This window comes from Trachinotus anak, unplaced genomic scaffold, assembly GCF_046630095.1.
Source record: "Trachinotus anak isolate AG129_WGS33_773 ecotype Australia unplaced genomic scaffold, CSIRO_AGI_Tana_v1 ptg000012l, whole genome shotgun sequence".
Lineage (NCBI taxonomy): Eukaryota > Metazoa > Chordata > Actinopteri > Carangiformes > Carangidae > Trachinotus > Trachinotus anak.
Window position 1 is genome coordinate 17,062,501 of NW_027273863.1, and position 16,591 is coordinate 17,079,091.

General features: G+C 41.9%; 2 protein-coding genes across 7 annotated transcripts in view; one reads left to right on the plus strand and one right to left on the minus strand.

The window, feature by feature from the left end:
* Positions 1-4,253, minus strand: part of abhd3 (abhydrolase domain containing 3, phospholipase) — a 9,829-nt gene extending 5,576 nt beyond the window's left edge. The window contains exons 1-3 of one of the 2 annotated variants that reach the window (XM_071492115.1): positions 3,978-4,253; positions 2,738-2,901; positions 531-713 (exon numbers count right to left, since the gene is read on the minus strand). In XM_071492115.1, coding sequence (XP_071348216.1) covers positions 531-713; positions 2,738-2,901; positions 3,978-4,139 — 509 coding nt within the window. In that variant the 5' untranslated portion in view covers positions 4,140-4,253. Of the gene's footprint in view, positions 1-530; positions 714-2,737; positions 2,902-3,530; positions 3,665-3,977 lie in introns of those variants that run through there. The other variant, XM_071492116.1, reaches the window with a different exon arrangement.
* Positions 4,254-5,867: 1,614 nt separating this feature from the next.
* Positions 5,868-16,591, plus strand: part of mib1 (MIB E3 ubiquitin protein ligase 1) — a 52,365-nt gene continuing 41,641 nt past the window's right edge. For 4 of the 5 annotated variants that reach the window (XM_071490822.1, XM_071490824.1, XM_071490825.1 and 1 more), the window contains exons 1-7: positions 6,418-6,785; positions 7,807-7,978; positions 10,592-10,721; positions 13,972-14,076; positions 15,135-15,201; positions 15,726-15,930; positions 16,406-16,589. In XM_071490822.1, coding sequence (XP_071346923.1) covers positions 6,557-6,785; positions 7,807-7,978; positions 10,592-10,721; positions 13,972-14,076; positions 15,135-15,201; positions 15,726-15,930; positions 16,406-16,589 — 1,092 coding nt within the window. In that variant the 5' untranslated portion in view covers positions 6,418-6,556. Of the gene's footprint in view, positions 6,786-7,806; positions 7,979-10,591; positions 10,722-13,971; positions 14,077-15,134; positions 15,202-15,725; positions 15,931-16,405; positions 16,590-16,591 lie in introns of all 5 variants that reach the window. The other variant, XM_071490823.1, reaches the window with a different exon arrangement.

Below are 16,591 nucleotides of genomic sequence, written 5' to 3' on the forward strand. Positions count from 1 at the left end.
ATTCATTAAGCTACACGGACAGGGGTGAGGGGTGGAAGATGCTGAGTTTGCCGGCTCCCTTCCCATGCCTTTCCAAATGTGGGTGAAAGAATGAGTGCAGAGAATGCAGAGAGGACCTATTGGAGAGGGAGAAAAAAAAAGGGGGGGGGGGGGGGGCTGCCTCCCTCTGCAACTCTTCAAGCTTGTGCTACGTTTGGCTATTTACAGAAGCAGCTCTTGACACAGAGCTTAGCTATCCAACTTTATTTGTGCACTTTGCCTGAAATAACCCCAAGCCCCTCTCCTGCAGCCATCATATAAAAGTTATAAAATCACTACACTTCAAATAAGTTGATGGTGGGTTTTACAATTTAATTAATACTGGCATGACTGCAGAGGAATTTGTCTTTGATTGGAGAAGGAATCTGTATTCTAGATGAATGATAAATTGGAACATGAAGCACAGAGAGCGTCAGTTTCGTGATTCAGTGTCCTGAATGTGTTTTCTCAGCGCTGGACCTCAGCCAGGGTATCCAGCCAAGACCACCCACCTATAGCCCAGATCCCGGCTCTGTTGGACCATGTGCAGGATGTAGGACTCTCGGCTGGTGCCGGTCAGACCGGGGAGAAGGAGGACTGTGGGCCTGGTGGCGGGGTCGGGATGAGAGAGGCTGTCGTCGTTGTCAAACCAATCCAAAGAGATCTGTCCTCCATCTGCTGCCTTAATAAGCTCACTGCAGAGACGAGCGGGACACGCAACTCAGCGACATGGGTCTTTCTGAACATTATCCTCTATCCATATCTCTGTGTGTCGATTCATTTGTTTCACTGATTTTGTTCAAACCTGTGCGCACACTCAAGCACACACACAGGAAAATATGGATGAGAAAAAGTACTAAAATCAATATTAGATTTGGGTTTAAATGCTCACCTTCTCACTGAATGATCATCAAAAATGGATACAAAACTCCATTCTCCGCACACTTAATATTCTCTGTTTACTTCCAGGTAAACTGTCATTTTATCCATCACACACACTGCCGAAGAGATCCCCTCTCTTGTATGTGAGCAGAATACTCACTGACAGCTCCCTCATCTCCCTTGTGATCATCCCGTCAGTATGCTTTGCAACACACAGCGAGTTAAGATAAGGAGGAGGGCACTGCACCAGTGGGTTCTTATGGTCAATCAATTTCTAGGCTGTACAACCCTAGGCTGGCAGATGAGGTCATTCATCCCCCGTGCCAGTATATCTTAAAACCTGCACTGCACACAGACACACGCAGCAGCCCGTGAGCCAACTTGGCCGGCCAGTGGTAAAGACATCAGCATGAAATTACAGAACCGCCATGAAATATGCACCTGAGGCAAGCCTTTAAAGTCAGGGAGGGCCAATCAGGGATGTCCAGCGTGCAAAGTGGGAGGGTTCGCTTCCTGCCGGCCTTCTGCTCGGACAACTAGATGAGTGGAATTTCACCCCAGACAGAGTACGACAAATAGGACACGTTTTCACGGTGTCTGTCATTGGGCCGACCTTGGGTAACTTCATTACTGGGGGGGTGGGGGGGTCCTATTGTCCCCGCAGGAAATGTGATAATAACTTCAGCCAATGTGACCATCAGTCTTACCATGTTTGATAACAGAGAGTTGGACTGGGCTGGATACAGTTGCCGTGCATTATGGGAATATTTATCTCCTTGACTCAGGGGACAGCAGACAGTCAAGGGCAACATGAATGTCCTTGGGACGGACAAATGATGGGACTGATAATTCAAATGAAGAATGAAAAAGTGTCAAATAACAGATTTCTTCCAGCTATTCGCAATATTGATGATGAACAGTAGGGTCCTAATTGTTTTCAAATTAATTAATTAGAGTTTTTATGTTAGGTCAAAATTTAGTTTTTATGTGTGAAAAAAGCAAAAACTACATTTACAGAAATTGATTTTTTTATTCAAATCCAACCCCAAGTGCCTGGCTGAAACACAACACTTAATCACATCACGTAATACACGTACAATTTATAATATATTCATGCAAATAAACACACACACCTAGCCAAAAACCCCGCCATGGAAATTAGGGAATGTCAGACCATATTAAATAAATTACGTGACAATGTAACACGAATAAATAAGTAATAAATAGTAATAAGGAAAAATAAGGCTCTCTTAATTCATTTTAATCTCCTTAATACACAGGGGGTAAAGAATGCAGTGCCAATTAATCTTCAACAGAATGTACATTATCGAGCGGCAGGCCGGGCAGCCCAGGCCCGCATCATGGCACAAAAGATCTCTTTCTCCTCTGAGCTTTTGAGTCTTGGTTAAGAACAAGACTGGGATTTGTTTCCACTTGTGAAACTGGAAAGAAAGAAATCAGGAAACAGACAATGGCAGCCAGTTTCTCAGTGACCAAGCTAGGGTAAGAAGTTTCTTAACAAAGCTGTGCACAGCGGGCATGGAAAAACCCTGAATGTTTCCCCTGGAAATTAATAACTCGAGAATGCCAGAGCAAAGACAGCTGTCATATTAAATACACGTTTACTGTAGTGTGTCAAAGGTGAACTGTTGAGCTTTACCCTTATCTCTCCCTGGATATGACCTCTTTGATTGAAGCCGTTTTATGAGTTTAAATGCACATTTGGAGCACGTGACGCCTGTCTGCTCGCAAGGAGAAACACATTTTCAGTTTGGGGAAAAGAAACAGCATGTGTGATGGATAATCATTATGTCAATCAGTCATGGCGAGGACTTACTTTCTGTAAACCACCCCGGGTTTGGCTGTGACAAAGGGTCTCAGCAGAGTCTGGATGCGGCTCTCCCAGCACCAAAAGGTGGGGTAGTAGGTCTCTGACACCACCGGACATTGTTCCCTCAGAAACTGGTAGAACTTCTTACCCCCCGAGATGAGCTGTGGCTTCTGCAGGATGCAAGTGGATAAAGTGTAGCACGGGTGCAAGTCAAAAACTTTTATTTATTGTGATGTTATTTAACATGACAACAGATCCATCGCTGTAATAAAACACTTTTTTAACTCGAAGCAATGTTTTGTTTCATCACATCCTGTGAGAACATCTAAATCACTTTCATTATCTTGAAACTTAACATCAAATTTCCTTATACATACATCATTCATACAAAATAACACTTAACAGAAAGGGATATTACATGATTCAAATTTGAGCCTCCAACTATAGCAGAAAGCAAGACTGTCACTGAGAACAGCCTAATGACCTCAGAGTGTAAAATATATGAGATAAACACAGCACATCTGCATGAACCCTCAGTTTAGGCCTTTATTACGCATGGACGGACCGATAATAAACGCTAGGCATGCATTGGCTTTGCATAAATATGCATTCAAATATACATATACCAATATACATTTGGTGATTAATTTGGACTATTAGCTACTCATTTTGTTTTCAGTCGTCCCACTGGAGAAAACGTGTGCTTTCGGGTAACTTAACACGCAATCCAGTTCATCTCAGTTCAAACAGATTAACGTTAAGCATTTCAACTCCGGCTATATTTCCGCCTTTTTAATACCTTGTAAATGTAAATGGGCTTACTCAACAGGTAAGCCGTAATTACGTGGCACATATTTCAAGTCTCCGTCAGCCCTTCAGTGAAAATGACAGCAACTCATCAGCAATGCACACAAGCGTCTCACCGGCAATCCCGGCTAATGTTAGCTTAGCTTAGCCGATGCCGACATCTAAACTGAACTGCTGCTGGTTGCTTTAATGCAGTTATATAAGTGCTGCACATGGCCGTGGAAAATATCCATCTCGTGTATAAACAGAGGCTGATTCAAAGCGCGTCTCGCAGCCTTGAGATCCGTCCCACATGTGCAGGCGTGTAACGTTTAGCCCCCCCCGGTGCACAGATGCAACCTGCACCGGTCGGGTACCATCACTCGCACGGACGATGCTCCAGCATGAAAAGCACACACACACACACACACACACACACACAGCGGTTTCCGTTGCTTACCTTCGCTACTGAGATCAAGTAGTAGCAGGTGTACGCTGCGCTGAAGCCCAGCACCAGAGACAGTCCCACTCCCGACCCGAACAGCCCAACTTTCACTTGGTTTTCCAGATAATATGACAGGTCCCGTGTCAAAATGTTGAAATTGAAGTCCAGCGAGATCATTGCAAGGTCCCTGTTTTCCCCCCGTACTGCTCGGTTGAAATTCAGCTGTATCTGCCTGGGAGCGCGCTGTGAAGGAGACAGTCAAGGGGACCTGATGTGGGGGGGGGGGGGGGATATAAAACTGTACCAGCGAGCGGTGGCGCTCTTTGACCAACTATCAGTGGAGCCGCTCACAGTCACACAGTCGCCCCCTGCAGTCCCCCCCTTCTATACATCCAGCAGGATATGTTAGCTCAGCCAAAAGACATTGCATGAGTGTCACTGAACATCATCATCATCATCTAAAAATGATCATGGCTTTACTGCAGCGGTGGTCCACAGTAAGACTGCATTAACAGCCAGATGAGGCCTGCAACTGTCCCAGGAGCAACATACCCACAGGGGGGGGGGGGGGGGCTAAATGCCTCAGGTTCACAGTGTAACAGTGGTAATTTAATTAACTGAAATTTTGTTTATAGTATTAGGTATGCAGTGCACCACTGAAGCACATTAAAAACTTAAATAATTGGAGGCTGAAGGCAACACTTGCATAATTTACCTAATGTTTGGGGCCCCATCTTTTAGAGAGGGACCCTAAGTTAAAATGTATGTTTAAGTCCCTTTTTACATTATAGTTTATATTATGCATACATGGTTCATTCTGGGTACATTTCTGCAGAATGCAGAGCGTAATAAAAAGAGGGGGTCAACAGGGATCGATGGACCTTTTTCCCCAGGGCCCTGTAGTGGGATATTGGGCTAGTGGGTTAATCCTCATTCATGAAAGGTTTACGTAATCTGATTTCAAAAGGTAGTCTGACTACCTTAGACTTGTGTTAGTGTTATCAGATTAAAACACACCCAGCATTTAAATTGAGTTAACATTTGCATTGTGAGGTATATCAGTATAATTTATACATCATAATTCGATGCCGATTACAAATGAAATTACAAATGGCCCCATCTCCTTCAACCTTTGGGCTTTGGAGTCACTTCTCATAAAGTAATAAACTTCAAATCATTGTAACATTCCCAGAGTATTTGTCGGTGCACTCCAGTTGTCATTCTGCATCCTACCTGTGTATTTGTATGTATGCATATTTGTCATCAATTATTAAATGATAATTAGAAGAACTGTGGGTTGGATCTCATGCCTTTACAGCTGCCATCAGCATTAATGGCACAGCTATAAATCCAATATACAGAATAAACAGCAGAAAATACAGTATATCTAGAATTATTATGTGAATGTAAACATATGCATCAATGCATATATATGCTTATGTATACAGTAGGCCTATGAATAGGTCATATTTTACTTTTGACTCATAACTGTTAATGAATATTTATTTATTTATTTATTAGTTAACCATTATTTTTTTGTAAATGTTCCCATGAAATATACGTTTTTTAAGGAAATAAGTTAGAAATTTATTTTTCTTTATTGCACAAAATCAACTGTACTGTACGTTGTGACAAAACAGTGGTTGTTCATATTACTTGCCTGCAATTTATGACATTTACGAGAGACGAGTTTAAATTACCATGTCGTGATTTGGAAAAAAAAAACCCCGGTAGAAAATAGAAAAAAAAATCATTAATATGTTTTTTGCATCTACACCATTAAAAATCTGAAAATATCGGGATTGTATTTTTTTTTATCACAACTCTGAACTGAGGGTGGCCTTGCACGTTGCAGATGCGCATGCGCGCCGTGGGCCGAACTTGTGCTTGTTTTCGAAGCCCCGAGTCTTCGGGCTTTGCCGTCCACCTCCGTAGCTAGTTGTTGCTCGTCTGAGGTCTGAACGATGATTGACAATAATGGCGACGCGTTCATTCTGAGTTGACTCCAGGGGACCATCTCTGGCTGACAAAGGGAACACCTTGGATGGATCGTCACCGCCATATACAACACCATTAAGGATAAACAACCCCAGAAGGACTCTTATTACCTCAACCAGAAGGACTTGCTAGCCAGTGGAGAGGTTTATCTTGCTAGCATTGCGATAGCTAGCAACTCAGCTCGCTAGCTTGCTAAGTTGTAGAGGTGGTATTCTTGTGTGTGGAGTGGAGGAGAGGGGCAGGGAGCTTGCTGAGTAGTTAGATCTGGCTAAGCTGGCAATGAGGCTACTTAATACGCTTTTATGGTGATTGGTTTCTTATTCTCAGAAGCAACACTGAGGAGGTACTGGCTCACGTTAACGTTAGCTTGTGGGAGTAGTTAGTAGTCCAGAGACCTCCTTAGGTAGCTAACTTAGCTGCTTAGCTCGCAGGCTAGCTTTGTGGATTGTTCCAGTCCCTTTCCTGTTAGGACTTGCTCCCACTTGCGTTTGGAAACTGTCCACCAGTCCACCGATAGCTGGCTAGCAAACACTGCTAGCTTGCTAACTTGTAAAAAAAAATTCGCTGTGGCATTGCGATATCTTTTTCTTTTGTAAATGACCACCGGTAGGAATAACCGAGCGATGATGGAAGGAGTTGGAGCGAGGGTGGTCCGCGGACCTGACTGGAAGTGGGGGAAGCAGGATGGGGGAGAAGGACATGTTGGCACCGTTAGGAGTTTTGAAAGTCCAGAAGAGGTGGTTGTTGTCTGGGATAATGGGACGGCTGCTAACTACCGTTGTTCTGGAGCATACGACGTGAGGATACTAGACAGCGCACCAACAGGTACCTTCGCATCAGTCGATTTTGTTTGTCAGCACTTGTAGGTTTATTGAAGACAAGCGTCTTCCCATGCAACAGAGAAGATATTGTTTTGTTAGCTGTAGTTTTGGGGCTTCGGCGGGTACAATGAGAATGATTAGACAACTAGACAGCAACAATGAGCTGTTGCTGTAATTAAAGGATTAGGTTGCAGTTGCGACGCAAAATCTCAGCCTTTTAAAATAGTTGTTTTGAGTTAGAAACTTTCAGTGTGGAAAATTCTTGGAAACAGCAAGTTAGTTGTGGCTAGTTTATTCTGTGTGATGAACCCAGACGACATATGCTTGGCTGCCCCAGTTTGCATAAAATCAAGATAAGTATTTTAATACATGCTGTCTGAACAGATGCATGTAGCAGACAGCTCTATGTGCAAGATATGCAAATAAGCTGTGTGAGACAGACGAGATATGCACATTCAGAGTCTAGAGTATGTCAACATAACTTGTTTCTCCAAATTGCACAGTAAGAGGAAAATCGTTTTCCATGCTTATTATATAAAACAATGTTAGTAGGTTGTACACTGTTTGTGTAAGCATGGACATAAATGCCAAACCATCCTGTAGCTTGATCCTTCTCTGTACCAGTCACAGCATTACAAGCCAGTACAGGTACACTTCAATAACTTATCTCACTGACAGGCTTCATTCAGTTACTTACACTCCCACTTGATGATGCAGGAATGATATGAGGAGCAGTTGAATTTTCTGATATATCAACACTGTCAGAGACAAGAGACAAATGTAGGTCATTAACAAATGTAGGTTTCATGAAAATTAATATCACCCTCCTAAAAGGTACAGAGAAAATGTACACAGTTGAACACTATGCCAAATACAGAGTTCTGAATGCTAATAGAAAAAGTGTAATGTCTTTTGGAGAGATTGTATACACAATGCTGAATGGTTATTCCAGTAGCATCGCTGATGTACAACGTAAATGTACTATCACTGATATATTAACTTTGACTAATACTGCCGCCCCTCAGGCATCAAGCATGATGGAACCATGTGTGACACCTGCCGTCAACAGCCCATCATTGGTATTCGCTGGAAATGTGCTGAGTGCACCAATTACGACCTCTGCACAACTTGTTACCATGGAGACAAGCATCACCTGAGACACCGGTTCTACAGGATCACCACCCCAGGCAGTGAGAGGTTAGTTAACCCAGCAATATTTGCCATTATTGTGCTTCACCACACATATACCCACGATGACATAGACACAGGGTAGCTGGGTAATCACTGCACTTCACTCTGATTGGTTGGCCTACCCTTTTTACTCCCATACTTTAGCTTTATACTGTTTCTGTATGTGTGTGTGTGTGACATTTGAGAAGTCTTTTGTGCACCCTGCCTCTCAGGCAAACAGAATCTATCTCTCTGCTCCCAGCACTCAGTTGCCAGGCAACAAGTCAGCCTCGTTTTAAGATCCAGTCAGACCTTTTTAAAATTTTTATTAATGCAGTGCTTCCCATTTATAGAATTTATTTGAGCTTTTTTTTGTTTTTGTATTTGTGTCTTCACAAGGCTGCATGGTTATGGAACTAAACTGCAGCTTGTTTTAAAAGTTTGTTTTGCAGCTGACTTCCACAGAACTTAGAGCTTTGACTCTGCAGGGAACGTTGGTATTACATATGCTCCACAGAGATAATGCAAACTTTTCAATATCCTACTGTGTAAGACACATTCCTGTTAATTGAAAAGACTTATAAGTGTGTATTAACGGGGAGTTAATTAATTTATAAAAATGATGATTTATAAAAGAATATTACTATACATGTACAGCCCAGTGGTTTTGCTTTATTCAGTTCCCGCAATTCCTTAATAGTGTTTTGCAGTGTGTAGGTGCTGAGCTGTGAAAGCAGCGGTAGGTTTACTGGAAAGCATCCTGTGGAGGTGTTGACATTGTCAGAGTAATTAACAGGCATTACTAAAAGCTGATGCGATAAACGATTATTTCAAGATAGAATGAGACACTTTTTGTTTTTTGGTATTGGAAGTTGGTGTAGAAGGTTTTACAGTTTGGGCAAACTTCAAACTGGAGCATGATCAGTGGTAAACCCACCAAGGAATCTGTGCTCAATGTCATTGGAACTGTGTGTTTAACATTTCAGTGTATGTGCATGTGAACATGTTACCTAAATTAGCAGGTGTTTACAGATGGATTTATTTGCATGGGACAACTCACTTTGTCTTTCAGCTACTTTAAAACTTTCAAAAACATTTGAAAAAATGATCTCCTTCTTCCTGGGCACTCCTGAAAGAATCACTAGTGGAAACGATGTTTCAGGCGTGGGGTGTGGGAAGTGAAGTCATTATTACCAATTATTGCATGTAGAGACAAGCACAAGTCAAATTGTTGAAGGCAGCTTTAGTCTGTGCATTCAGTGATGCTCTACTCAGAAATTAAGGTTGCTAACGTGTTGTAGGAAAAAGGAGCAATCAAATAAATCTCTGATTTGATTAAAATACTTTAAATATATTACTTGGGATAGTGTCGGATTTGTGCTCACGACTAAATTCCACAACTTGCATGAAGTGATGGGACTTCATCTATTTCAGACCTATTTCACCCAAACACCATATTTTACTAAGTGAACACATGGCCCAACAGCTGGCAGCCTTTTCAACTGAGTACGACTTCATTTCCCCTGAGACGGACATTACATAATGCACAATGGGTGCTGGAGGTCTCCCCAGCCTGCACTGCTCCGACAGCGTGGTGGGATGTTTTGTTACACCACATTAGATTCTTTCACTAACTGCCGAAGAGGGAGTGGTTGGTAGCCACAAGCTGTTTGCGCTGGTTAGACGTACACTGTCCAGCTGCCGCATCTACCATCAAGGCTCACACTGTTTGATGGTTAGAGCTCAGCTGGATGTTTTATCCACTATTACCTTTTTCAACGATAAGGCTTGAAGCTACGACTGCAGCTCACAGCCTTATAGTGAATTGAAAATGTCAAAATTTAGCATTTGTCTACTTTTCATTCGCAGTGTGATGATTGTTAGGTATGGGTGAAAAAGGAAGGAATTGTCAGTAAGGTGTGAAGGCCGTGCCGTTACACAAATGATTGTTATTCGTAATGTTACGACATGACGCCTGCCACTCGACGACACACTCAGTGAACTTAACAGTATTACAATGACATTCCTACTGGCGGTAGAAAGCCAGATTTCATTTTGATGTTTTATAAAACTCACTTCCGTGCTCCAGCCACTCACACAAATGGTGATTTCAAAGAACTGGAAACATAGGCCCGTAATGATGTGTTGCTCACACCTCTGACAAATGTTTCCAGTTTGATTTGCTTTCCTGTCATCAGTTGCCCAATGCTGAGACAGTCATAATGACTGTCAGTGACTGCATTGTTGATACAGCAGATTAGATGCTGGTAATGCCCAGCACTCACAGTAAAATTTTTCATCTGTAGCCATGTCCTATTTACTGAAAGTAATTTACACCATGACTTCTGAGCAGTAGGCACACAGGGAAGGGCAGTTAAGGACACGCGGTAGCAGGAGGGAGGGCATCATTTTTAATCAGTTTCAGTTAACAATTATTATGGAGCAGGCACAAGCATCCCATCTGCAATCCACATTTGCTTGTAATTAAAAAAAAAAAAAACCAAACAATTGATCCATGTAAATAGAGCCCCTGTAAACACCTGCTGTCGAGTCCTTTGTCTGACACTGTGATATGAGTGATTAAAGTTTAGTCCAAAATGAAAATAATTGTCTTTGCATTTGAACCTTTTATCTGAGCAGAGTACTTTTGGAGTCACGTCGCAAGTCAAAGAAAATCACAGCCAGAGGGATCTTCACTGGTGGCCGAGTGGTGAGAGGAGTGGACTGGCAGTGGGAGGACCAGGATGGAGGCAACGGGAGGAGAGGAAAGGTAGGGTACCAGCCCCCCAAGCCAAAACCTGCAGTTGTCACTTGTAAGTATGTACAATACATACATGTTGAAATGCGTGGCAGTAAGCACTGTCCTGGGCAAAGGCCTAAAAGATGTACACTTGAATATGTCAGTGGTTTCTGGCTTATTACCTTTGCTGTTCTGCTTTGCCAGTGTTTTTTTTTCCCAAATAACTTTTCACATCACCCGAGGGCTTGTCTGGGTCCCAGTCCCATCCAGGTGTGTTAAGTTAAAGTAAACGGTGCTTGATGCAAAAGTTGAGTGGTAATAAAAACAAAGAACATTTGTCTCCAATAAATCTCAATTCCCAAGCTAGCTTTAAGCGTGCAGATACATTTCTAAATTCTGCTGAACGAACACTGCTGCTAAAAGATACTTCTTAAAAATATGGCCAAACTTGTCTCAGCTTTATTTCAAAGCGGGTGCAGTTAAGTGGATAATAAATCCCTGGAGGTAAGGCAGGTTTGGTGAGTGTGCCAGAGGCAATCAGGACCACGTGTGTGCCGCTGAGGGGATCATGGCCACCCATGAGGGTTGTGTATAAGTGGAAAAAAAGAAAGGATCCTTTGCCCTAAACAAGCCTAGGGAGGAAAAAACAAACTTGCATCCCAGGATATGATTTGATTTGAAATGTGCAGGAGCCTCGAACAAAACAGGAAGGGCACTGCCTGACACGACATGTTGGAAGTATGGACATATAAAAGCAAAAGAGTGCACAAACAGTTCACTCCTATAAAGCCCAGCTTGGGGTGCTGCACTGTACTGCAGCACACATCTATTGTTTTTGCAGACTTTTTAAATTCAGTTAACTTTTTGTAACTTAATTTTTTTGCTAGAATGGAGCTTTAAACAATAAGTAATTGAAAGTATATTCTTTGATTGTGGTTTACTCCAGCAAACACTTGAAAGTAAAGTTTTAGCATTATTTTCTTTATGAGGAAAAAAGTTAAGCTTAAACAGCTATGGCAAATAATCCAAATAATATGCACACGTATTCAAAATATTGTGCACAGTGCTTTAGGAAAATGGTCAAAATGTAATTACTCAATTTGTACAGAAATGATAGCAGGAACTAGGATAATGTGTCACTGAAAAAGAAACCTTTATTCCTTCGTTTCTTTCCGCTGATCCCTATTCATCTTTGCTGAGGCTATTAACAGATTTCTTTGCTGCAGGTTATTCCAGACTTGAATACCTCATTAGAAAGTAATGCAATGTCTGATGAGGTTGCATTTGTTTAGCATACCCTATTCAGATTTATACTGTAACTGTGCTGTAAAGTGCTTCTATTTTGACTATGGTCCAGACTCCAGAGTATTCAATTTAAGAGCCCCTCCAGGCAATTTAAGACTTCATTTTGCTGTGTTATTTAATGGCATATCTCATTACTGTTTTATGATGCTGTAAGCAATATGCTTTCCAGAAAACTGCTATTACATGTCCTCCAGCTTAGATGTTGCGTTAGTTTAGCATGAATATTACCTTCTAAGGCCCATTAATCAATTACCTCTGGAAGGGACCAGAAAATAATTTAACAATTTGATTTCTGTATTTACTTAGGGCACAGCTTTTAATTAAAGAATTCATTTACTCCACTACTGCTCTTCTCCTGACACACTCTCAGTGTTCTGAAAGTATTGCGCTGCTTGTGATCAAGAGAGAATTGTCTGATGTAAAAATCCCAAACTTATCTTTTAAATTTTGATTGATTTTTTGCCATCCCCCATTCACAGCTTACAGCTTGTTTATGCCTATAACCATTTTCTCCAGTTTACAATACCCTTCAAAAGTTTTTAGATAAAAGCTGTGGGCTGCTTATTTCTATAAAAGTCAGGTATAGCATTTGTCATAATGTAGCACAAGTACCAACTCCAAATGTTGGGGCAGATGTGTGTGTTGGGGTGTTGTTGGTAGTTTGGAGGTACATTAGAGCCAAGGTGAGAACTTTGGTTTTAATAAGAGATTAATGGTTCAAACCACTATTGGAAAAAAAAAAAAAACTAGGGTGAATAAATAAGGACAGCAGCTTCGAGCCCTTTTCTTTAGCTGTCGCTCTCTGGATGAGTTGTGTAAAGCTTGATTTTTATTTTATTTTATTTTTATTTTTTGTAACTTTGAGCGAAGTAGGTTTCCAAAGTGTTTGCGAATTCTGTAAGAATTATGGCAACCCATGGTGGCAAAAGAAAAACATTATAGTATACAGTGGTGAACAGTATACCCTAAATATATGTTGGAGATAGTCACCTAATTGGCATGATGATGAAGAGGAGATGCTTTGCACATTCACCTAAGCAAAGTTTGTGAACAGCCTTTGAGTCCCTTTCCTATAATTGATGGAATAGTATATGGATTTGATGTTAGGAACTTCCTGAATTCATCAAATATGATGTTTCTGGCCATTTTTGGATACCCTGACTTTTGTTTGTTACTCACATGGGGAAACTAGGCTTGTCTTTGTCTTTTTTGTTCTTGTACATTTTTTTCTTTACAAACAAACAGTGATGGTTTCAAAAGTTTAATGAAAACATTCTTGCCAATCGTTGGAAAAAAGTAAAATAATAAAAGGTTTAGTATTGAGTGTAAAAATGTGATGCAGGGAGAATTAAACCCCAGGAATCCAAACCTAATCAAATTTGTTCTTGATAAGTCCCATACCTAATATTTCTCAGCAGTTAGGTAATAAAACTTTCCTTGAGGTCAAAAACACAGTGAGGGTGCATCTGACACTACAGTGACTTTTGCTGTCCTCTGTCATATTTCGCCATCTCTCACCATGTTGGAAAAAAAGTGTCACACAGAGCTAATACTCAAAGCCTGAAAGTGCAAACTGGCACCTTTTACTGACACTGGACGCTTCACTTAGAGGAGCCCAAGTTCAAGTCTTGTGTTAGCAAACATCTCCTCATCTTTGAGCTTACGTGACTCCAGGGTTGCTGTACTGCAGCCCAACCTTGACTCTGACCTTCCATTTGAAGGCAGCCAGTGAGACATAAAAGATCATTTCCAACAGTGTTCAATAAAATATCATATTTGCGATCATTATGAGGTTTGAAGATGAAAGGCACCTGCTGGGAAAATGATCCCCTTATTTTTCAGTATTTTATTTTCACACACGGTACGCTAAGACCTTTCGTTTAATGTAATGTAAATGTGATGTGTACTTCAAAACACTACGCTGTGTTGTTTTTTTTTTTGGTGTGTTTCTCATCTCATCCCTCCTGCTCCACAGGTGACAGAGATCCAGGACTGGAGTGCAGCCAGCCCTCACAGCGCTGCCTACGTACTGTGGGACAATGGGGCCAAGAACCTGTACAGAGTTGGCTTTGAGGGAATGGTGAGCAAACTTCCAGTCTGACCCTCAGGCTCAGACACACACACACACACACACACACACACACACACACACACACACACACACAAACAGTCTCACAAAAGATCAGTTGTCAGGTGGCTTTTGTGTTTGACCACAGGGCTCAGGCTCTTTCTTTTGCTGCCAGGCCTTTGTGAGAGCCACGCTGCCAGCATGAGTAAGGCGCCATTGTACAGGCAGCTGGAAGGGGGAGGTATCTGCATGATAAAGGCAATCTGTTCTTTCTGCATTTTAGGGGGAGAGAGTGAACATGGAGGTCAACTTTAGTGGAGGTGGACATTGTCTTGGGGTTGTTGCGGGTGCAGCTACACACGCGTCTCAAATGAAAAGCATCTTCCTCATTGGTGGAGACTGCCCTTGCCTTTTTAAGAAAGAGGCCAATCGGGTTTCGTGGTTGCATAACAGATTTGTCCTTTGTTATTCTAATAGGTTGAAAGGAAGGTAGACGGCATCTGCCTCTGGATTAAATAAATCATGGATTAGACCCCCCATCTTGACTGTTTTATTTTGGCTTTGTTTCCTGTTGAAACACAGGGCAAAATCGTCCAAACAAATAAAAAGGGAGTCCAGCTTACTGAATTTTCCAAATGCAGAATGAGAAGTCGACGCCTTTCTCTTTTTGTAATGTCTGCTTTGTGCACAAACCATCATAAGATCAAACATGTCCTGCTGGCTGGGTACAGTAGGATAGATCTGAGTTATTTTATTTGTTGAGACTTGTAGTCAGGACTTAAGTTTTCCATCGGTTCAGAGGGATGTTTGCTCTGCCTCACGTTCATCCCTGCCCTCTAACTCTGCACATCTGAGTCATCACAAATGATGCTTCCCGTCTGTAGCAGCGTAGTGTTTCGTCGTCCTGCCTTACCCTTAGGGCATGGATATTGTTGGTATTCAAGACAACTACACCGTCACTGCAGCTTGAAGTGTGTAAATTGTCAGTTTCATTATTCATGATCGTGCCCCTCTTCTAATGGAATCACCCTGGGTAATTATCTAACCCCATTCCCTCTTTTCTCCCTCAGTCGGACCTGAAATGTGTCCAGGATGCCAAAGGAGGCTCCTTTTACAGAGACCACTGTCCTGTTTTAGGTAAGTAAGCCAGTGATCTGTGTCCACCGTCATTATTGCACCAATTCTCTCACCTACCGTTCTGGTGCAGTGAATTCAAGGGCATTAGGGGAGTCTCACTTGTAGTTGATCTTGTCTGGCCACTAGATGGCAGCACTACCCATCACCTGGCTGCCAGAACCAGTCGCAGACCCAGGTCATGCAGTTATGGTATTCCAAGAATTCCAGGAGTTATTTGTCTCTCTGGATTCTGCACTGCAGTGGAAGTCTCTCATTAGGTTTAATAGTGTCATTATTCATAGATAGAAGCCCTTTTTGTCTGTAGTCCAAGTACTAATGCTTTAACTGTTTTGTTGTTGCCAAATTGCTACCACATATGTACTTATCAGATTTATCAAATAAAATCTATTTTCCTATTTGTCTCTCTGTACTTGAGGTTAAAATCACCTGCAGAATCCAAATCTTGACGTGCAAAAAGAGGACACAGTTTTCATTCCACTTGTACTAATGCGACTGTATTAATAGACTTGACCTTTATCTCCCAGGTGAGCAGAATGGCAACAGAAATCCCGGTGGCCTACAGATTGGAGACCTGGTCAACATTGACTTAGACCTAGAGATTGTCCAGTCACTCCAACATGGCCATGGTGGGTGGACTGACGGCATGTTTGAGACCCTCACCACCACTGGCACAGTGTGTGGCATCGATGAGGATCACGACATTGTGGTTCAGTACCCCAGTGGGAACAGGTGAGTCCCTGGATGGACCATCTCGGTGAATGAGACCAATGAACCAGCTTCATCCCCTCAGCAGAGTTTCCCATGTGTTGAGTTTTATACATCCCTTTTCACCTCAGCTCAGTCAAAATCCTCAAAACACTTCTCAGTACATTTCATCATAATGTGTAATTATAGTCTGTAACACTTGACAGGAGAGACTCTCTAAAAGTGAGTTGTAAAATATTTTTAGCCTGAAAATGTTCACTCTACTATTACTATTTATACAAATGTTATCTCACACTTTTACATTTGTGATAGGTGGATTTTTTTTTCAACATTTTCATTAGGTTTTTTTTTTTTTTTTTTTTTAAATCCTAACACTTAATCACAGTTTGCAAATCCTCAGATATTCCATATCACTGCTCAAAATCTATACTTGGTCAGGTTTCATGAATTGAGTGAATTAGTCTGTGTTGCTTTAATACGTTAATTTCTCTATTCTCAGGTGGACATTCAATCCAGCAGTGCTGACAAAGGCCAACGTTGTGCGCAGTGGTGAAGTTGCAGCTGGGGCAGAGGGAGGCAGTTCCCAGTTCCTGGTGGGAGACCTGGTCCAGATTTGCTACGACATTGACCGCATCAAGCTGCTACAGAGGGGCCATGGAGAGTGGGCTGAGGCGATGCTGCCTGT